The sequence below is a fragment of the Pocillopora damicornis genome, chromosome 13 (genome assembly GCF_964200805.1).
Source record: "Pocillopora damicornis chromosome 13, jaPocDami1.2, whole genome shotgun sequence".
Classification (NCBI taxonomy): domain Eukaryota; kingdom Metazoa; phylum Cnidaria; class Anthozoa; order Scleractinia; family Pocilloporidae; genus Pocillopora; species Pocillopora damicornis.
In genome coordinates this window covers 18,443,929-18,466,032 of record NC_142682.1, presented here as the reverse complement: position 1 = coordinate 18,466,032, position 22,104 = coordinate 18,443,929, and the positions used below count along the sequence as shown (strand labels likewise).

General features: G+C 38.0%; 1 protein-coding gene across 1 annotated transcript in view; it reads left to right on the top strand.

Moving 5' to 3' along the window:
* Positions 1-283: 283 nt before the first annotated feature.
* Positions 284-22,104, top strand: part of LOC113670674 (arf-GAP with Rho-GAP domain, ANK repeat and PH domain-containing protein 1) — a 30,155-nt gene continuing 8,334 nt past the window's right edge. The window contains exons 1-32 of the mRNA XM_027186851.2: positions 284-1,801; positions 2,959-3,524; positions 7,920-7,982; positions 8,418-8,455; positions 9,056-9,131; positions 9,615-9,683; positions 10,124-10,190; positions 10,379-10,431; positions 11,003-11,056; positions 11,438-11,487; positions 11,590-11,638; positions 12,767-12,879; positions 13,197-13,281; positions 13,777-13,837; positions 14,074-14,127; positions 14,731-14,816; positions 15,399-15,487; positions 15,694-15,787; positions 16,472-16,540; positions 16,922-16,961; positions 17,679-17,719; positions 17,860-17,887; positions 17,996-18,048; positions 18,495-18,560; positions 18,994-19,050; positions 19,172-19,278; positions 19,720-19,789; positions 20,081-20,171; positions 20,340-20,420; positions 20,534-20,668; positions 21,289-21,394; positions 22,020-22,104. Of these exons, the coding sequence (XP_027042652.2) occupies positions 484-1,801; positions 2,959-3,524; positions 7,920-7,982; positions 8,418-8,455; positions 9,056-9,131; positions 9,615-9,683; positions 10,124-10,190; positions 10,379-10,431; positions 11,003-11,056; positions 11,438-11,487; positions 11,590-11,638; positions 12,767-12,879; positions 13,197-13,281; positions 13,777-13,837; positions 14,074-14,127; positions 14,731-14,816; positions 15,399-15,487; positions 15,694-15,787; positions 16,472-16,540; positions 16,922-16,961; positions 17,679-17,719; positions 17,860-17,887; positions 17,996-18,048; positions 18,495-18,560; positions 18,994-19,050; positions 19,172-19,278; positions 19,720-19,789; positions 20,081-20,171; positions 20,340-20,420; positions 20,534-20,668; positions 21,289-21,394; positions 22,020-22,104 (4,014 nt within the window). The 5' untranslated portion in view covers positions 284-483. The remainder of the gene's footprint in view (positions 1,802-2,958; positions 3,525-7,919; positions 7,983-8,417; positions 8,456-9,055; positions 9,132-9,614; positions 9,684-10,123; positions 10,191-10,378; positions 10,432-11,002; positions 11,057-11,437; positions 11,488-11,589; positions 11,639-12,766; positions 12,880-13,196; positions 13,282-13,776; positions 13,838-14,073; positions 14,128-14,730; positions 14,817-15,398; positions 15,488-15,693; positions 15,788-16,471; positions 16,541-16,921; positions 16,962-17,678; positions 17,720-17,859; positions 17,888-17,995; positions 18,049-18,494; positions 18,561-18,993; positions 19,051-19,171; positions 19,279-19,719; positions 19,790-20,080; positions 20,172-20,339; positions 20,421-20,533; positions 20,669-21,288; positions 21,395-22,019) is intronic.

The following is a 22,104-nucleotide window of genomic DNA, read 5'->3' as shown; positions in this document are numbered from 1 at the left end:
AAACGGATCAATAGCGCGTTATATTTGGCATTTTGTTTAGATAGGGTGGGGTGGGGGGGGAACACGCAGGGGTGCATAAAATATTTTTTGTTCCGGGATGCTCTACCCCGTCTGGCTACACTCGCTTCTAAATCCACTCAGATACCCAAATTCATAATCTTGACACTGTTTTCTTAAAATCAATTCGTAAAAATCTCTTAAAAGGATCACTCTTCCGGGGTAACTATCCCTCGAGGTATGCCTTAGTCCCGTGACTGCTGAACAGTGGTCAGCAAAACACCTTATTCCGATTGTGCGCATTCCACAGGTCCCGGAAGCTTAAGTCTTATATCAAAAACATAGTCTCGTTTGTAAATTAAGTCTAGGCTTTGAACGATCTTAAGGTGGTAATGTGCATACTTAAAGTCCTACTGATGAATCATTTATTAGTCTTTGATCTATAGCCACATGGATCCTTGCAAGAGTGTGAGCGTTTGATTTCTTATGGCTACCGCAAAGGAAGACTTTGACGCGGTCAGAGAATGGTTGTTGGCCGAAGTCAAACTCGATAGGTATGCTGAGAAACTTGAGTCAAACGGCTTTACATCACTGGAGACCTGTTGCTCAATAAATGAAGATGCCCTTGATAAGATGGGAATCGTCATGCCATATCATCGAAAAAGATTTCTTATGTTTACGGAGAAACTCAGGGAAAAACTTGGTATGGATTTCACGAACGAGGAAGATGGCAGTGTCAGCCCGAACACGGACGTAACAACAGACAGGTCTGAAACGGGAACTGAGCAGCAGGACTCGCTCATAAATTTTGTTAGCGAAGACGAAAGTGTAAGTGCTTGTAATGATCAGCTTCCGAAGGAAGACAGTTGTGAAATTACCGCAGGTGAAGGCCTTGATACTAAAGTTCCTGACGTTCCTTTACTTCCACCGAAGAAAAAATCCAGCTCTTTGAAAGCACCTCCTCCTATTCCGCCAAGAGCAGATTTAGAAGAAAGAGAGATACCCTCTAAAGAGACTTCAAAAGTTTCAGATACTCCTCTACAAGATGCTAAGCATGTGGAAGTGGATCAACTCCAAGTTCAATCAAAACAACCTGATGTTCCAGCAAAAAGGGCCCCCTCAAAACCTCCCAGGAGAGTGATTAGGACCCCACAGGGTAGTGTACAGAATGGTATGCAAGAACAAGATATGATTTCTTGTAATTCTAATGCTGATAGTGTTGCAAATATTAGTTCCTCTGATGAGAAAGAACCTCAGGTGCAAATGAATTCAACTTCAAGCTGTCCTGTATTGCCTAACACAGACAATGGAAGTGATGAAGCAAGCTCCACTCTGCAGAGTAATGAAGAAACAGCTGCAGCAACAACTGAGCCAAGGGTAGTGCCAAAAGCACCCGAGAGGCTATCAGCAAAAAGACCAACACCTGTACCACGACCACGAAAAAGAAGACAATCAGAAGACAATGTATTAGTGTCAGATCTAGTTACAGATGGTGAATCAGAAGGAGGCAGCAAGAATGTGTGTTCGGCAGTGTTAAATGATGCTTCGGAACAGAGAACACAATCATTATCTCTATCTGGAAGAGGAAGTGATCTTGCAAATTCCTCTGTGGGAAAACCATCAACGCTACCAAGATCTGCATCAGCTAAACAAAGGCCTGCCCCTCCACCCCCTCCCACACGTCAAACAGGTTCACTGAAAGATCTCCCTAAAAGGCAGATATGTGATCTACCACTACCACCTGTTCCTGTCACAGGAAGTATGAACCATCGGCAAAATAAATTGATCAGTGCTCCTCACCAAGGTTAGCTTGCTTCTTTGGTAATTTTTTGAGAACTGAACTCTCAACTGAGCTATCACACACATGGATCTTTGTATGAAGCAGATCCCTTCTCCTTTTAAGTTCTTTACCTATCTTAAGAAATGTGTTGCTTCATAATTTGGCGTTTTGGCAAGAGAACTCTCCTTAGTTGAAATGTTCTTCCATTGCCATCGCTCATTTTGTAGGATAACAACAACAACAGAATCTATTTTCTATTTGGTCCATATTATATACCTCAGCCACAGACAAGTTATGTCTGTTAATGTAATTAGTTTGTTACATCCCTTTACACCCTAACATCAGCATGCATCATCTCCACACTGTTCTCTATACATTTCCTATAGTGCTGACAAAGAGAATTTGTTTAACAATCAAGAGCTTCCTTAGTTGGTGATCATTTCCTTTATTCTCATGACCTTAATGTTTGTTTTAGGAGTGATACTGACAAGAGAAATTAGATACTAATCACTCTTAGGGATTAAAGGGTTAATTTCAGTATCCATATTCTCCATACTCTTTTTGAAACATTTCCTTTGGTACTGACAAGGAGAATTGAATTAACAATCAAAACTTCTTAGGTTGGTGATCATTTATTTTGTTCTCGTGATCTCAAAGAATGATTCAGCAGTATTACTGTAAGGAGAAATTAGATGCCGGTGACATTTCAAAGGGTTAAGAGAGAAATCAGAGGAAGAGAAATTGTTGTTTTCAGAGACTGGTGTCTCTCTGATTGGGGGTCCATGTATTGCAGGTTTAACAGAATATTGTATATAATTTAACCCTTTAACTCCCTTGAGTGACCAAGACAGAATTTCTCTCGACATTATTAATACAATATCAACCATGTAAGTGATGAGAATAAAGAAAACTATCAATTTGGGGATAATTAGTTGATCCAATACTGAATCCTCTGAACTAACATTATAAGAATTGTATGGTTGACAGTAAGGAGAATTACAAATTTGGTCTGGGAGTTAAAGGGTTAATTATATTATAGGAAGTTAGTAGGTATAGCTGATTTTAATCTTACTTAGGGTTTGGGTTAGGGTTGGATAAAATTTTTATCCATGAAGAGTCACCTGTTTTTTGGAAAGAGTTAGGATAATCTTTAAATTTATTGCTTTGATACATTTTAACAGGAGCATCAGAGCCAGTGAAAGCTCAATCAGAGTCAACAGATGAATATTCACTGGTTCAACCATTACCACGGAAGACATCACAAGTGAAGTCTCAACCAGATTCAACAGATGAATATTCACTGGTTCAACCATTACCATGGAAGACATCACAAGTGAAATCTCAACCAGAGTCAACAGATGAATATTCACTGGTTCAACCATTACCACGGAAGACATCACAAGTGAAATCTCAACCAGAGTCAACAGATGAATATTCACTGGTTCAACCATTACCACAGAAGACATCAACAGTGAAATCTCAACCAGAGTCAACATATGAATATACAGAGGTTCAACTGTTACCACAGAAGACATCAACAGTGAAATCTCAACCAGAGTCAACATATGAATATTCAATGGTTCAACCATCACCACAGAAGACATCACAAGTGGAGTCTTCACTATATGAAGAAGTTTGGAAAGGAGATCCAAGAGAGTATCAGAGAAATAATGATACAGCTGAAATTGAATATGAAAGTGATGATTCTCTGGATCCATGGTGTGCAGATTTGCCAGAAATGAAAAAGGCAAGTCAAAACATGAAATCTCTCTTACATTGGGGCTGTGCTTTATCGTAGCCTGGGACTAACCTTTGTCTTAAGCTGACTTTTAAAAAAGATTTTTAGGGCTGTGTTTTTTCACAGATTTTTTCAGGGCCTCCAGGCACTAAGAAGGTACTTTAGAGCACAGAATTTGTTTTCAATTTGATCCCTTTTACTTTAACCCTTAACTCCCAAGATCTCATTAGCAATTCTCCTTACTGTCTGCCAAACAATTCTCATCATGTTAGTTTGGAGAATTTGGTATTGGATCAATTAGTTATCCTATAATAGATATTTTTCTTTATTCTCATCACTCGTCTGCATAGTATTGTATAGATATAGTAAGGAGAAATTCTGTCTTGGTCACTCACAGGAGTTAAAGGGTTAAGTAGAACAGACTACGAACTCCTCTCATTATAATAGTTGGGGTGTCTATTCTTAGTCTGAAGTCGATAGCTTCGTTAACCTGTTCATAGTTACTCTAAGTGTGCATTTCCTGTGACTCTTTTCACCCTAATATCAGTGTGCATGTTCTCCATTTCCTATCATACTGACAATGATAATTTGTTCAACAATCAAGAGCTTTTTTGTTCAGCGATCATTTCCTTAATTCTCATGACCTTAATGTTTGATTTAGGAGACTTTCTGTAAGGAGAAATTAGATGCTAGTCACTCTTAGAGGTCAAAGGGTTAAAGGTGCACCATAAGTGAACTGACCAACCTGGCTGGGCAGTCTAACTTGTGGTTTGTGACAGTAAATGACTCTGAACTACATGACAGTAATTGACTCTGAACTACACAACAATAAATGGCTCTGAACTACACGACAATAAATGACTCTGAACTACATGACAGTAAATGACTCTGACCTACATGACAGTAAATGACTCTGACCTACATGACAGTAAATGACTCTGACCTACATGACAGTAAATGACTCTGAACTACACAACAGTAAATGACTCTGAACTACACGACAATAAATGACTCTGAACTACATGACAGTAAATGACTCTGAACTACATGACAGTAAATGACTCTGACCTACATGACAGTAAATGACTCTGACCTACATGACAGTAAATGACTCTGACCTACATGACAGTAAATGACTCTGAACTACATGACAGTAAATGACTCTGAACTACATGACAGTAAATGACTCTGAACTACATGACAGTAAATGACTCTGAACTACACGACAATAAATGACTCTGAACTACATGACAGTAAATGACTCTGACCTACATGACAGTAAATGACTCTGACCTACATGACAGTAAATGACTCTGACCTACATGACAGTAAATGACTCTGACCTACATGACAGTAAATGACTCTGAACTACATGACAATAAATGACTCTGACCTACATGACAGTAAATGACTCTGACCTACATGACAGTAAATGACTCTGACCTACATGACAGTAAATGACTCTGACCTACATGACAGTAAATGACTCTGACCTACATGACAGTAAATGACTCTGAACTACATGACAATAAATGACTCTGACCTACATGACAGTAAATGACTCTGACCTACATGACAATAAATGACTCTGAACTACATGACAATGAATGACTCTGAACTACATGACAGTAAATGACTCTGACCTACATGACAGTAAATGACTCTGACCTACATGACAGTAAATGACTCTGACCTACATGACAGTAAATGACTCTGACCTACATGACAGTAAATGACTCTGACCTACATGACAGTAAATGACTCTGAACTACATGACAATAAATGACTCTGACCTACATGACAGTAAATGACTCTGACCTACATGACAGTAAATGGCTCTGAACTACATGACAATAAATGACTCTGACCTACATGACAATAAATGACTCTGAACTACATGACAATAAATGACTCTGACCTACATGACAGTAAATGACTCTGAACTACATGACAATAAATGACTCTGACCTACATGACAGTAAATGACTCTGACCTACATGACAGTAAATGACTCTGAACTACATGACAGTAAATGACTCTGACCTACATGACAGTAAATGACTCTGACCTACATGACAGTAAATGACTCTGACCTACATGACAGTAAATGACTCTGACCTACATGACAGTAAATGACTCTGAACTACATGACAGTAAATGACTCTGAACTACATGACAGTAAATGACTCTGACCTACATGACAGTAAATGACTCTGACCTACATGACAATAAATGACTCTGACCTACATGACAGTAAATGACTCTGACCTACATGACAGTAAATGACTCTGACCTACATGACAGTAAATGACTCTGACCTACATGACAATAAATGACTCTGAACTACATGACAGTAAATGACTCTGACCTGCATGACAGTAAATGACTCTGAACTACATGACAGTAAATGACTCTGACCTACATGACAGTAAATGACTCTGAACTACATGACAGTAAATGACTCTGAACTACATGACAGTAAATGACTCTGACCTGCATGACAGTAAATGACTCTGAACTACATGACAGTAAATGACTCTGACCTACATGACAGTAAATGACTCTGAACTACATGACAGTAAATGACTCTGACCTACATGACAGTAAATGACTCTGACCTACATGACATTAAATGACTCTGAACTACATGACAGTAAATGACTCTGACCTACATGACAGTAAATGACTCTGACCTACATGACAGTAAATGACTCTGAACTACATGACAGTAAATGACTCTGAACTACATGACAGTAAATGACTGTGACCTGCATGACAGTAAATGACTCTGACCTACATGACAGTAAATGACTCTGACCTACATGACAATAAATGACTCTGACCTACATGACAGTAAATGACTCTGACCTACATGACAGTAAATGACTCTGACCTACATGACAGTAAATGACTCTGACCTACATGACAGTAAATGACTCTGACCTACATGACAGTAAATGACTCTGACCTACATGACAGTAAATGACTCTGACCTACATGACAGTAAATGACTCTGAACTACATGACAGTAAATGACTCTGAACTACATGACAGTAAATGACTCTGACCTACATGACAGTAAATGACTCTGACCTACATGACAGTAAATGACTCTGACCTACATGACAGTAAATGACTCTGACCTACATGACAGTAAATGACTCTGACCTACATGACAGTAAATGACTCTGAACTACATGACAGTAAATGACTCTGAACTACATGACAGTAAATGACTCTGACCTACATGACAGTAAATGACTCTGACCTACATGACAGTAAATGACTCTGAACTACATGACAGTAAATGACTCTGAACTACATGACAGTAAATGACTCTGACCTACATGACAGTAAATGACTCTGACCTACATGACAGTAAATGACTCTGACCTACATGACAGTAAATGACTCTGACCTACATGACAGTAAATGGCTCTGAACTACATGACAGTAAATGACTCTGAACTACATGACAATAAATGACTCTGAACTACATGACAGTAAATGACTCTGACCTACATGACAGTAAATGACTCTGAACTACATGACAGTAAATGACTCTCAACTACATGACAGTAAATGACTCTGACCTACATAACAGTAAATGACTCTCAACTACATGACAGTAAATGACTCTGACCTACATGACAGTAAATGACTCTGAACTACATGACAGTAAATGACTCTCAACTACACGACAGTAAATGACTCTGACCTACATGACAATAAATGACTCTGACCTACATGACAGTAAATGGCTCTGAACTACATGACAGTAAATGACTCTGAACTACATGACAATAAATGACTCTGAACTACATGACAGTAAATGACTCTGACCTACATGACAGTAAATGACTCTGACCTACATGACAATAAATGACTCTGAACTACATGACAGTAAATGGCTCTGAACTACATGACAGTAAATGACTCTGAACTACATGACGATAAATGACTCTGAACTACACGACAGTAAATGGCTCTGAACTACATGACAGTAAATGACTCTGACCTACATGACAGTAAATGACTCTGACCTACATGACAGTAAATGACTCTGACCTACATGACAGTAAATGACTCTGACCTACATGACAGTAAATGACTCTGAACTACATGACAATAAATGACTCTGACCTACATGACAGTAAATGACTCTGACCTACATGACAATAAATGACTCTGACCTACATGACAATAAATGACTCTGAACTACATGACAGTAAATGACTCTGAACTACATGACAGTAAATGACTCTGACCTACATGACAATAAATGACTCTGAACTACACAACAGTAAATGACTCTCAACTACATCTATGTTTTTTTCTTAAACTGAAGGCTTTGATGCCATTCTTATTGAAGTCTCCAACTAGTATTACTTCTCAATATTTTAGAGAGGTGACAGCACAGAGAATGTGGACTACAGTAAGGCAATACCAAACAGCCTAAGTCCAAGGGTAAGTGTCCTGGTCTAGAAGAGACATTTTTCATTCATATGTAGTTCTTGATTTTCATCATATGTATTTGGTAAAACAATGGACCTCTATACTCACAGACTTTCATCTGATTTGATGATGGGGTACTTTTTTTTACAGTAAAGCTGAAATGGAAGTTTAACCATTCAACTTTGAAGATTTGATTGTTACTTATCCCCTTCAGCTGCTACACATTTCCTTTTGAATAAGTGATGAGAATTTGGCATCACAGATCATGATGACATCTTCTGACTGATAATAAATAATGGATATTATAGGGAAAAGTTAATACATGGTAATCACTTCTGGGATTTTAAGGGATACTTACATTCAAGGTTGAAATTTTTGAGAAGCTAAGGGATTTTAGTAAAACTCAACATCTCATCAGTAAACATTCCTTGTTCTTGCTTCTTGTAGGTTCGTAAAAGTGAAGGATACCTTTGGAAGCAAGGAGGGTAATTACAGAAAGTATTGCTGAGTATTTTTATGAGATATGCTGTATTTTGATGAACCTGTAGGGCAAGTTGCAATACAAACTACTCATAAAAATACGCAGTGATACAATACACCCGAACTTCTAATATTATATATTATTTTATTATACATTAGAATTACTATGGAAACTCTGATGGTCAAAAGCATACAGTCAATAACAGTGGCAGGTGAAGTTGACATGATAACCCAATATCTGCAGCAGATATTGGGTTATCATGTCAAATTCAAAGTCTGCCAAGTTTCCAAGCCCCTTATCTGTGTAGTGTTCGCAAACTTTTGCATACTCATAGAGAAGCATCTTCTTTTGCAGATTGTCTGAAAGATATTTAATAAAACAATTATTGAATGTAATCAAGCCTTGTGTTTGTGCTTTGGCAGGTAACTCAGACCTGCACTTTGATAATTCATGATGTCATGCTCAGCCTCATCCAATAATTGCTTATTAATAACTAGATATGAAAGTTGCAAAATCAGATACACAACAAAAATTTACCACAGAAGTGACTTGTAAAGTCATGCAGAGTTCAGTACTCTCAATGAGAATTTCTCTTCTATTTTAGGCAAAAGAACAATAAGGGATGGAGAAAACGGTGGTTTGTTTTTGATGGCAAGGACCTAAGATACTACAAGGATAAGGTAAGTTTTGTTCACCAAAAAATTGTCCTAAAAGATGAGGCTGTTTTGTTTTGAAAGTTTCTGTAGCATGAAGCAACTTACAAGTATTGGTTGCCCCCCCCCTAAATAGGATCTTATTCCATTACAGATTACCCCATTCATTTTGTAATTCTCAAGGTTTCCCTATCAGTTTTCTGGTACCCATCTAGCCAGTCATATTGCTTTATTTGTGATAAAATGCTGGTAGACTTCTACCAATTCTCTCTTGCTAGCATTTATTTATGAAATGACTTGCAAGTGTCCTGTTATGCCAATTAGTTTTTTTTTTGGTGGAACTACCCAGACTAACTTTATTTGTGAAATGACTAGCAAGTGTCCTGTTTTGCCAACTAGGTATTTTTTTGGTGGAACTACTTGTAATGACTCGCAAGTGTCCTGTTTTGAGAACTAGGTGATTTTTTGTTGGAACTACTTGGAATAACTTCAGTGTTTGTTACATTTCAGGATTCCCTGACTGAATCTCTTCATATAATTCCTGTAAACCAGATAAAGGACATTGAAAATGTGAAAGATGTAAGTATTTTGCCATAAAACTGTTGTTACAAGCCAGTGTTACTAACACAAAACTGACCAATCTGACCAATCAACAAGCAATGACTTCTTTTAAATTCTTCAACATCTCTGCTTACTGTGGTCTGTGGTGATGATTGGCACAATTTGGATTAAGTTGAAATCATTGTTTGTTTCTGATATTATGACTAGTCAATTTCATTCACCATTAGAAGTGAACATACTGTAATCACAAAGGTGACATTGCAATTGGTTGAATAGCTCTTGGTTCTGAAAGTTTAACAAGCACAATGACTATGACAGAAACACATGTTTCTTTTGTTTTCTCACTTTGTGGCCATGAAGTAGCTGTGCTGAGCCTAAATATTCAAATGCATTCTATTTGTATCAAATACACTGTTTTTAGTAAAAACAATTACTCATTCTAACTTTCATATTTTTAGGAAAAACGTTCAACATTCAAAGTGATAACTCCAAACAGGACTTTCATTTTTGCATCAGAAAACATCAGTAAGTTATTTCTGTAGTTCCTTTTTTTCCACCTCAATTGCTAATAATAATTAAATGATCTTAGAAAAAAATAAATTTTCACTTAAATATTGATTTTTTTTAACAAACTTTTTGATGCCATGTATAAACTACTTTAAGTGGGTGATTATTGGTATTCATTCTTGTAATGTTTTTGCTTGTTTCTCTAGCGGAAATGAATCTCTGGTCTCAAACTCTTATGGAGGCAATCATTGGCTGCAAGGTGAGGGTGAACTAAGGGTGGAAAATTAAATTGATGCTGATAAACAGCTGAAAATGTAAGACAGATTCCTTCTTGATTTTCAAAAGGATGAAAATTAAAGAGTTAAGTACTGAGTCTGAGTCTGAGTCTGAAATTCCTGGAGGAGAAAGGAAATACGAGATTAACAAGAGCAGTAAAGAACTGCTGATTAATTCCAGAAAAGAAAAACCAGAAAGAAGGCTGGAGCTAATTGTTTACCTTAAGTAAAGATAATTTGGGTCAATATCAGTATCTGGGCAACTGCCCACCTACCCCTCCCCTAACCCAACATTAACCCTAACTTGTTATCAATTGACTGTTGTTGAGTTTGGGGAAGGGTAGGTGGGAAGTTGCCCAGATACTGATATTGATCCGATAATACTCTTATGATGTCATGGCAGCCATATTGGTTACTGATAAACAATGAAGTGGTGGCAAATAACTTTCTGCGGCTGCCTGCTACAAAAGTGAAAATGTTACATATAGACTACTATATCACAGGCAGTACAGGATTAATTTTTCTTGATTTTATTTCTTCTCTTCTGTTTTGCAGGGAGATGGCAAGAATTGGAAGAGTGGTGGGGAAATGAGTGACCCAGACAAGGAGGTAGAAAAGATGAGCTTTTGGTGTCCTTGATCTGCAGTAAAAGCTCTATATGAAAAGAAAATTGGTTCAATATATTTATTTTATCAAAAGAAAGAAAGCTTTCACAGGCAACTGATGGGTTTATTCACATTGTCTCTCTGTAAAGCACTCAAATTAGCCATCTGCAAAAAGGCTCCATCTGTGAAACATGGTAGCACTCAATGTATGCTTAGTTAACTGAAAATAGAAAATAAGGAAAATCACAGTACATTACGTAGCATGTTTTTCCACAAGGGCAAATCATAATTTGAGGGTGGAATGTTTAAATCTCCCCAAAATTCTTTTTCCCACCAAATTTAGAGTAGCAGCCAGTGAATGATGTTCATATTTTTCTGTTCTCAGGGATGGCTGAAGAAACAGGGACACAATGTTGTGGCAGACTGGAAGAAAAGGTAAGAGGAATATGAATGTTGAAATGTTTCTTTAATTAAGCAGTAAGTTAATTCAACCTTCAAACAGTGACATCCAATTCTCAATTTTTGTGTTACATGTAGATATGTAGCTATCAAGGGGGACAAGATCTGTTACTATGACACTTATGAGGTGTGTTTCATTTTCATTTTCATTTTTTTTTTTTAATTAAAATTCTAGTCTTGATTCGTACATGTTAACCCTTCAATTCCCAGATCAAATGCTTCATTCTCCTTACTGTCAACCATACAATTCTTATAATGCTAGTTCAGAGAATTAAGTATTGGATCAAGTAATTATCCTCAAATTGATATTTTTCTTTATTCTCATAACTTATCTGGTTGATATTGTGTTGATATTGTAAGGAGAAAGTCTGTCTTGGTCACTCATGGGAGTTAAAGGGTTAGCTGATAAAAATTTGTTACCATTTTTTTTTTTAGTGCAGACAACAATTGATTCAAGGTCTTCAGACTGATACATTTTTTTAACCCTTAAACTCCCATGATCTCATTGGTTATTCTCCTTACTGTCTGCCAAATGATTCTTATTGTGTTAGTTTGGAGAATTTGGTAGTGGATCAATTAGTAATCCCATAATTGATATTTTTTTCTTTATCCTCATCACTTGTCTGCTCGATACTGTATAGATATACCGGTAGTAAGGAGAAATTCTGTCTTGGTCACTCATGGAAGTTAAAGGGCCAAGGGAATTCCCTTCTTTATCTTTTGTAAATTATGCATAAATATGCACATAAATTAGAGGAAATCTGTAGGAAACAGTTCTCTAGATTAGGTCTTGGGAGTTAAAAGGTTGAGGGGAAAATTGTACTGATAATTATGATCAATAAATTTGTTCTTTTTTGTTCCATTTTGTGGTTAAAATGAATTCGTAGCTCTTTACTCTCAAGATCTGATTTTTAATATTCCCTTTAAATTGATACACATTTCCCTGTAAATAATTTACAAGAATTTGGTGATAGATTGAGATAACAGCCTTTACTCGATAAGTTTGTGTACTCTGATCACCTGTTTGCTTGATAATGTATGGATGTTATAGGGAGAAGTTACATATTGATCACTTCCAGGGGTTTACTAGAACCTCAAAATATTACAATATTTAGGTTTTATTGTTTCTACAGATACAGGGATTTTACTTGAAGTGTTTTGGAGTATTTCAGGGCACATTATTATTCTCATTTTCCCATTGTTGCTGTGACTCACTGTAGAAAAGCACATGGTCATGTATGTTCTTTTAATTTAGGACTTTATTTATGCAACACCAATAAATTGCATCAATGCTGCTTTGGCCAAAGTGAAAACTGTTGACGGACACAAGAACAGATTTGTAATAATCACGTTTCACAAGTCTTATAGGTTAGTTTTATTTATTGTTATGGATTTTTCTTTACACTTATTTAAGCTACCTTCAGTCAACCATTTGCTGGTCACTTTTTGTGTAAAAATGTTTATTGAGAAGGTCTTGTAGAGTGTGACTGAAATGTTCATGAGGAGGCTTGTATGACTCTCAAATGTATTTTGTTTGAGTGTTTTAAAGCCAAATGAAAACAGAGTGAGGATACTGTATTAAGGCCTTAAAATAATATGGAATTAATAATATTAATACGAATTAAGGTAGGACTTGGAGAATTGGAAATGACTAATTGATGGCCACGAATTTTGATTGTTCATAGTTTCCAAGGAGATAGTGAATTTGATGCTTCCTCGTGGATTGTTGCCATAGAAACAGCCATTCAGATCGGACTTGGTGATACAACGGTGAGAGAACTTTCTCTTAGAGAACTTTTGGCAGTAAACTAGGATCTTGGGTCCTCCAATAAGCCTCAAAACTCTAGCAATGTTGACCGGGTGCTCAAACGTACCTTTCACCGGACGGAACTCCCAGGTAGAAGTGCTACACCACTATCGAGTTATTCTGAGAACACACGTCAAGAGACAGACGAAGTTGGAGGTGCAGCCAGTCATAGCTGGAGGGGGCACTCTATATGAGCGATAGATGAAGCGATAAATGGGAAAATTTTTTCTCTTTTACATCAAAGTAACTGAATTGAGAGTTTCTTTTGATTGGGGTCCTTCTTCCACTAAAAAGAGGAAAGCAGAACAATCAGTTGCAATCTGGCGCCTGCAACCTGCTTCCCCGCATGCTCGAAAAAAAATCTAGTGTGGTCTGATGATACCAACGAGGATTTTTTAATTAATTACTATTGTGGGTGTGTTACTGACCCCTCGTGTCTTTTGTATTTCCTACTGTAGATTCGTGAAAAAGTTTGGGAGAATCCGAGTAACCGATTTTGTGCAGACTGTGGAATGAAAGGTTAAATTTTGTATTTATATCAATGATCAGTTACCTTTTGGTGGCCTGTTTTGTTGAAATGCGTTTAACTTTAATCAGCTGTTACAGAACTCGGTTTCGAAGCATCCGAAGCACTATAAGGGAGGTCAGCGGTTCGACTCTTGCAAGCACTTCACTGCTACACTGGCTGAAGAATTAATTGATGCTTAACTTCATTAGAGCGCTCTTTATCTATTATGACTTTTTTTAAATTTCAGATCCAGTGTGGGCGTCAGTCAACTTCTGTGTTTGTGTTTGTGCAAAATGTATTGGTAAGTTCATTTCACAGCCTAAAGGTTTATTACAAGCTGCACAAGTTTTACAGGAAAGTGCTGTTGGGTTACACCTCATTGTGGTGCTACAGAACTGTGAGAAGAAAAAAAATGAAACAATAGCTTTCATTTAGCGGGAGAATAACCTCAGATATTTGTCAACGGATATGATCTGTTCAGAGAGGCTCGTTAAGGAACATGTTATGGCCAAGGATAAATATACAAGCATAATTTTGAGCCAACTAGAGACTATTGTGTATATGTCCATCCCAATATTTTCTGCACCGCGCGGGACGTATCTGATCAACAACATTTCCTTTCTTCATGGAATGTTGACTTTCCTGTGATCTGCGGCGAGGTTCATGAGCAAGCGTGTTAGTGTCTTTTTCTGAAACAAGAGCAGAAAGCTCTCGTCTATGTAATTATTTCCACGACTTTGATCACACCGTACTTAAAGCTTCAAAATAGGGCATATCATTTAAGGATTACTCGCTAGTACTCCAAAGTTTTAGTTAAAGGATATTCCGGCGGCGGGAGACCAATCGCGCATGACGGAAAATATTGAATAAATTTTCATGTTACGCATTACTTTTATTTTAAAAGGTGTTCATCGCAACCTGGGGGTTCACTGTTCTCGTGCACGTTCTCTTCTTATGGACGAGAAGATCTGGAACCCAGCCCTTATAGAGGTAAGTCTATTTCCGCAAGGAGCTTTTCTCATTTGAAGCATTTTGATTATAGGATCAGACATACATATATGGTCACGGTGCCCTAAAGAATCGTTGAACGAATAGTATTGTACTGAGGTCGTTAAATTGTATGCCTGTTTTGTATACGCCTTGTCATGGATTTACATAAGTGAATGGCGGAATATTCTCGTATTTGCCAGAATCCTGCGAGAATCTAGCGGAGGGGATTTGAAAACAGGTTGAACAGAAAGTTCATTTCCTCCACTCGTTGTCTTACTCATATTGATATTTTGACGTTAGAAGTTCAATGCTCAATTTGATCGGCATGTACTCACAAGATCAGGAGCGAATGTTTATCTCAGTAGGGTTTGGAAATTTTTTCAATATATAGAAAAATTTCGACCAAAAAATTTTCAAATACAGTACGACGAAACACCTTTAATTTTGCCTTCTCTCTGTACACTCGCACGAGTTTGTCTCTCGCCGAGTGATGAAATGTGCCATCACTACAAGCCAATGACTTTTTTCATTTGACAATTCTCCTCATAATATTGCACTGTTTCAACTTTTATCTCAACACAGCTGATGATAAAAATTGGAAATGACAACGCCAATCAACTTCTTGAACACAAGTTACCCGAAGACGACAAAATAACACCAGATGCCAATGTGTAAGTAACCCTTAAAAAAACCTTTTGAATTCTCCTTACTGTCTGCCATACAGTTCTTGTGTTGTAAGTTCGGAGAATTTGGTATTAGATCAACTGATCCCCTAATTGATATTTTTCTTTATTCTCATCTCTTGTTTGCTTGACATTGTGTTGATATTGAAAGGAGAAATTCTTTCTCGGTCGCATAATTTTAAAATTTATTTTAGTGCGGCGAGACGAGAGTTCATCTATTCCAAATACTGGGAAAAGAAATACGCCAAATACCATCAAGCTTTTGGAGATCCTGAGGCGCTAGGAAAGGTACATTTTGTAATATTTCAAGACAGAAGTTAGGCGGGGGAAACTTCGTCTCCGTTTACTTCCTTAGTGTGTGCGAAGTGTCCGCCATAACTTTGGTGGGAAAGCAATTTTTGAAACACCTAAACTGTCGTTAAGCGGTCATGTGAATAAGTTCTCGGCGAGTCTTTGGCGGGAAGGTAGTTTTAGACAGCGAATAGTCACTGTAGTGGGCAGTTGTGTGACACGTGCGTGTTTCCCGCCAGTTCTGTGGCTAGCAGGCAGCGTTACAGCTGATTCTGTGGCCTGAGGTGTGATCCGTATCAGACTCCCGCCAAAAGTGTCGCGCTACTAATGCATACTTTGCACCAAATCTGTGGCTGCCAGGCAGGTTTTAACAGCTGATTCTGTGACTTGCGGTGTGATCCTTATCAGTCTCCCGCTAAAAATGTCGTCAGCTGCCCGAAGGAGACCTTGACTCTAAATTTGTTATATCTTGTTTTGTAAAATCGTTAAACGAACTTTGAGTTAATACATTAATTTTAATTTTACCGACCGGTCTACCGCCTCGTTTGTAGTTTCTCACCTTACACGTGTCAAATATATTTTGAAACCGCATTAATTGCATCTTGTTTTGTTTGAACCGGACGCAGTTTGTTATGCACATTACCAATGGTCATTTTCGAATTTCGCTTTGTTTTGGTGTAGGTCTTGCAGGATACTGTGGTCACAAAGGACATTTTATCCACCATGGAACTAATTTTAAACAAAGTGGATGTAAGTCAATGATCCTAGACTTATTAGCCTTGACTTTATTTATGGGTGGAATACATTTTTGTCCTCGGAAGTTATCCTTTCGAAAATTTTATTTTCCACATCGAAAGATGAAACGCTATAATCATTTATTGCTGTATATTTTAATTAATTTACCTCTCCGTAAATAAGCGCGGCTAAAAGTTTTTCTTACCAGTGGCGAAACAATTTTGCGAGCATTATACAAGAATGATGAGACATGCAACAGAACTGGTAGGCGTGTGGCGATAAAATCGAGTTATTTTTACTCTGAAGATATATATTATTTTCTCAGTTTTCATAATGGATGCTTTCAAAAATGTCCACTTTTAATCTCTTTTAATTTTTTTCTCTTTTCTTTGCCAGGTTCGTTACATTGCCTCAGATGCTGAGGAAGAAAAAACGCGTAAGTTGTGAAATTCTTTCATATAAGTTCCCTGCTTTCAAACCAAGCCTAGAAACAATTTTTTTTTTAGTTTTCAATTTTCAATCCGGTTTCCCTTTCGCCAACAACTAAAGAGAACGTAATGGGCTGTAGGGTATATTTCAGTAGAAAATTTTGAAAGTAGATATAGTCGAACCTGTACCACGGGGAATGGCGGGGAAAATGCTTGATGCAGGTTGACCGCTAAATACAACTCCACATAACAGGAGCCAAAAAAGAATAAAAAACGCAGTTTTTCTTAACAGTCTTATGAAGAAATATAATCGGCAATGAGGAGAAGACATTTGAACTCAGAGTAGTGACAATGATTTCGGGAGATAAACATGAAATAAATTCGACTTGAGAGATTATTCTTAGTAATATTTTAGTGGTTTCGCTTTAAGTGATCGTTCAATACAGGTAGAATACAATACAAACAAGCTGTTGGGACTCAGTCAAAGGTGACTACGACCCTCTAATAGAGGTGATCGCTTAGTAGAGGTGGAAATTATAGTAACTACGGGGAAAAAAGTTTGCGACTTTGACAACCGACTGCTTAAAAAAGAGTGACCGCTTAATAAGGTGCCGCTTAATACAGGTTCGACTGTATCTCGGTTGAAAGGCCTAAGGTAAATGGTGAATGATTTGCTACGCTGAGATTGTAATTTTGAAATTTTTTTTTCCTTTTAAATTGGACAGCGCTCGAATTGGCGGAAGAAACTGGACAAACTCTTCAAGCAGTGAGTACTTTGTGTAGGAGTAAATTGTGTATTGTTTCTCGACTTGCTGAACGCCGGCTGAAAAACCGCTTGTTTTAATGACGTTAAAGTTTACTTGTTTTCAAGATCTCCTGATGTTTTTCATTCATTATTTAATTTAGGAACTGCTCCGACAGAATGGTGGAGAAGGTATGTGTTGTCTTGATTTTTTTCTACTTTTCTTCCTTGTCTTTGTCATTTTGGAATCGTTTGCAAGTTTTGCAAAGGAAGAGGTCTAACTCTTGCGTTCTTTTCTAGGAAAACCTGATCAGAACTTAGGTGATGACCAAACAGCGACGCTTAACACTGAGGTAAGATTGTAGACTGTCATGTCTGTAATACACGATATGGTATTGATGGACACATTCAGCGCTGTTCATCAATTGTCGTAAAGCAAACCCAAAGTACACACAGCGGCCAATTAGAACGAAGAGGAATACCTGAATGAGCCAATAAAAACTTGAATCAACCAGATTCTAGCGCGGGAAAACGCCAGAATTATTTTTTGCATCTTATTGGTTGAGAAGGTGGCACAAGATTTCAAGACACAAAGTGGAATAAAATTTTAATAAATTGATGCAAGTATGGATTACTTTCGACACTCAATTTTAAATTGCAAAAATTGTGGAATGGATTGGATCGATGTTTTCGTCATATTTTACCCTTAAGTACTGATAAACATAGCTAATTTCATTTCGTCATCCCATAATTCCAATAGTCCTTTTAAATCAAACGATGTTGATTGTTTCTTTGACAGGCTTCTCAGAGTGCTCCCATCGAAATAGTTTATGAAAAAGAGGGATTCTTGCAAAAGAAAGAAGGAGTAAGTTTTAAACGCTCTGATTTTAGAGACGAGGTGAAAAGCGGACGCGCAAGAATGGAAAGCGAAAACTGAGGTTGCAGTTCGGGATCAATACCAGTATCTGGGCAACTGCCCACCTACCCCTCCCCTAACTCAACAACAGTCAATTGACAACAAGTTAAGGTTAATGTTGGGTTAGGGGAGGGGTAGGTGGGCAGTTGCCCAGAGACTAATGTTGATCCGCAGTTCGTGTCAAGGAAACTGTTGTGTTGTTTTGCATTTTGCTCGGCGCTCCCACGTACAGTTGCCAACACCATATTCCGCGTCCATTTTTCTCTCATCTCTATTGAATTTAGCCTGCTGAGCTTGTTTAAGATCAAATCTCCTCACCGAGGCCCGTAATGTTCTAATGTTACTAACTTGCTGACATCTGCGATTTCATATTTTGTTGTAGAGCTGGAGAAAAAGGTGGTTTTTGTTGAAAGACAGGCATTTAAAGTATGCCAGAGGGGTTAGTGGAATTTTTTTTATCGTTGGTTCATTTCTTCAGGGAAAGAAAATCGAGTTTTGTAATTGCTTTTGTTTGAATGATAAATCGATTTTGCTAAAACTGCTGGCTTACTTGTTCGCAGCCACATGACAAGGACGACCTTGTTACGATTGACCTTAGAGCAGTGACGTCACTAGTGAGATGTCCCAAGGGAGAGCAGTTACAACTGGATATTGTTACGGTTGACAAGTAAGAAGGGTTTTGCATTATTCTTTACGCGAACTAACTTCGGTTGTCACTTTCTCTATACTGTTCTGTATACATTTCCTAAGGTGCTAACAAGAAGGATTTGTTTAACAACCAAAAGGTTCTTTAGTTGGTGATCATTTCCCATATTCTCGTGAGCCTAATGTGTGATTCAGGGGTGATATTGTAAGGACAGAGGAGATCCTAGTCACTCTTAGGGGTTAAAGTGTTAAATGTGTTCGTTAATTGCCTTCAGGTCCTTATTTGAGAGAGTTTTACTCGCAAAAGCGTACTAATTATGTAAGAAAATGTGAAACTGGACCTAAACATTGATTTTTTCTGTATTGTATTGTTTTCTATTGTAAGTTCGTTCTATACAAGTTTGCCCACACAACGACGAGTCGCGAGTCCGGGAAATACATATATATTTTTCGATTTTTATAGAACGCATAGTTTGAAGGCTGATAGTGAAGAGGAATTGGAGGGCTGGTACTCAGCTCTGAGAAGCAAACAGGTAAGAGTCTGGGACTGAAAGAACTGAGTAATTTAGTATTATCGACCGGGTTGATAACGTAAATTGGCCACCGTGAAGAGTTTCAAAACTGACATTTCGAGCGTGAGCCCTTTTCAGAGCGAATGGAGAAATTGTGGGGGGTGTGTGTGTTTATATGCGTATTTTTCTGCATATAAAAGCCGCAGTTTCTTTAGAAACTTACTCCCTTTATTGAAAGAAATGACTCGACTTTTATTAATTGGTATTGTGTAACCAGCGTATCCACTTAATTGAAACTATTTATTTCCGCAGGTTTTTGGTGTTCTGCTTTGTCAGCAAGGGCTTGGTTCTGATGGAATCCCACACTTAGTGGCAAAGTGCTTGCAGTTTGTCGAAACTTATGGTAATTCTTTTTTTTCTAGGCGGGAAATTGATGTGAAATGATTAGTGTGACTACAGACGCGCCCGATTTAAGAAAGCAGCTAATGCACCAATTAAATTTGAGGAATTTGGTATGGTTATGATTAACGATGTCATAACCGATTCTATGAAATATTTTCGATCACTCCAGGTGGCCTCGAGATGGAAGGAGTTTATCGTGTGAATGGTGGGCAGTTGACAATGAAAAAACTGAGAACTTCCTTTGATCAAGGTATCAAATTTGTCTAAAAATCCATAGTGATTTGTGATTTGAAAAAGAACTGTAGTTCATTATGTTGGACTTTTCGTGTTGTCTTATACCGACGTGTTGGTATCTCTCCTTAGACGCTGGTAGCGTGTTGCTAACTTTGGATGAATGCGGGGTCCATGACGTCACTGGAGTACTGAAGCAATACTTGCGACAACTTCCCGACCCAGTCATCCCTGGCACCATGTACAAGCATTTCATTGCAGCTGGCTGTAAGAATCAATTTTTTTGAGGGGGGGAGGGGGATAAATAGATTGTGTTGAGCGTCGTGGGTATTTTGAACGAGATTTCTCTGGATCGTTTAATAACAGCACTCTGTGTTGGCTCTACAAAGCTCGCACTGCTCTTTCACGACCCGTCGGATGTATTAATCACGTCTTGGTTGTGCCACACCTTGCACGATTTTTATGGTTGTTGCGCCTTTCACTGCTCGCATATTTTCCCGCGCTTGACATTTCTCACGTTTTTTCCTGCGCCTCTTCAGTGCCCCCGGCAATTTCTCTTGTTCTTTCGTATTCTATAGCTCTGTTAGTTTCTATTGCTCGCGCAACATTGTTAAAGCAATTAATAAAGATAAAGATATGGCCCATTTCTCATTGATTAGTTGCCAAACCACGGTCAAAAGTACATTGGGTTTCCCTGCACTTTTTACCCTCTGCCGTGTTCATGTATTTCGCGAGCACTATGCAATTTGTCGAATAAGAGATTATTTCGGAAGGTAGTGCATTAGATACTACTCGCAACGGGGCGTGGTAATTCATGATAATGTAGTTGTTTATGGTAATGTATCATTTCTTGGCTAATTTATCCTTTTATTTACTTCTTTCCTTAGCGATTCAAGACCATAATACAAGACTACAGACAATTAAATCTTTAATAAACCAGCTTCCTAAAGTGAACCATGGAACTCTTAAGGCGATCATCTCTCATCTGACTAAGTAAGTGTAGGGACAATAGAGGTTGCGCTCTATCAAAATCGAACCAGAATCACCGTAACATTTCCTAGTTTTACTTTCGCGCGGCCTTGGGAGACCCAGCGGCCTGGGGTCTAGGGCAGAACTTAGGATTGGGAAGTCCAGTTGGAACACCGACCAGCGGGTCGTCTTGTTTTCGTACTGATCTCCACTCTCCACCCAGGGGTATAACTGGGAGCTGGCGAACTGTCAGAGAAACCTGACGAACTGCTGACGAGGGGGAAACTGCGATGGATAAGCTTCTTAAACTAGAAAAAAAAACATATTCTCTCACTTTCTTTTATGTGTCATTACTTGGGGTTTGGGGACATAGTTCAGTCAGAAAAGCTACATCAAACAACAATGACTTGTCAACTGATCTTAACGCTCAAGGCGATAAGCTGCTCTGTTGATTACTTCTTGGGAGTTGTTAATTACCTCGTGGGAGTTGTTGTATTTATCGCCTGTTCCATGGACAGTCCAAATCAATTTTTTTGTGACTTTTGCGAAGAACGAATCAGCTTTACAAGGGATTATATACGAGAGATTTATTCAGGTTTTGTTTTGCCATGTCCTAATATTGGTTATTAATTTTTTTCTTCCTTTTCAGAGTGACCGAGTTAGTTAGTGTCAACAAAATGGGAGTGCCCAATATTGCCATGATCTTCGGTCCTACTTTGATGTCCAATGAAAGC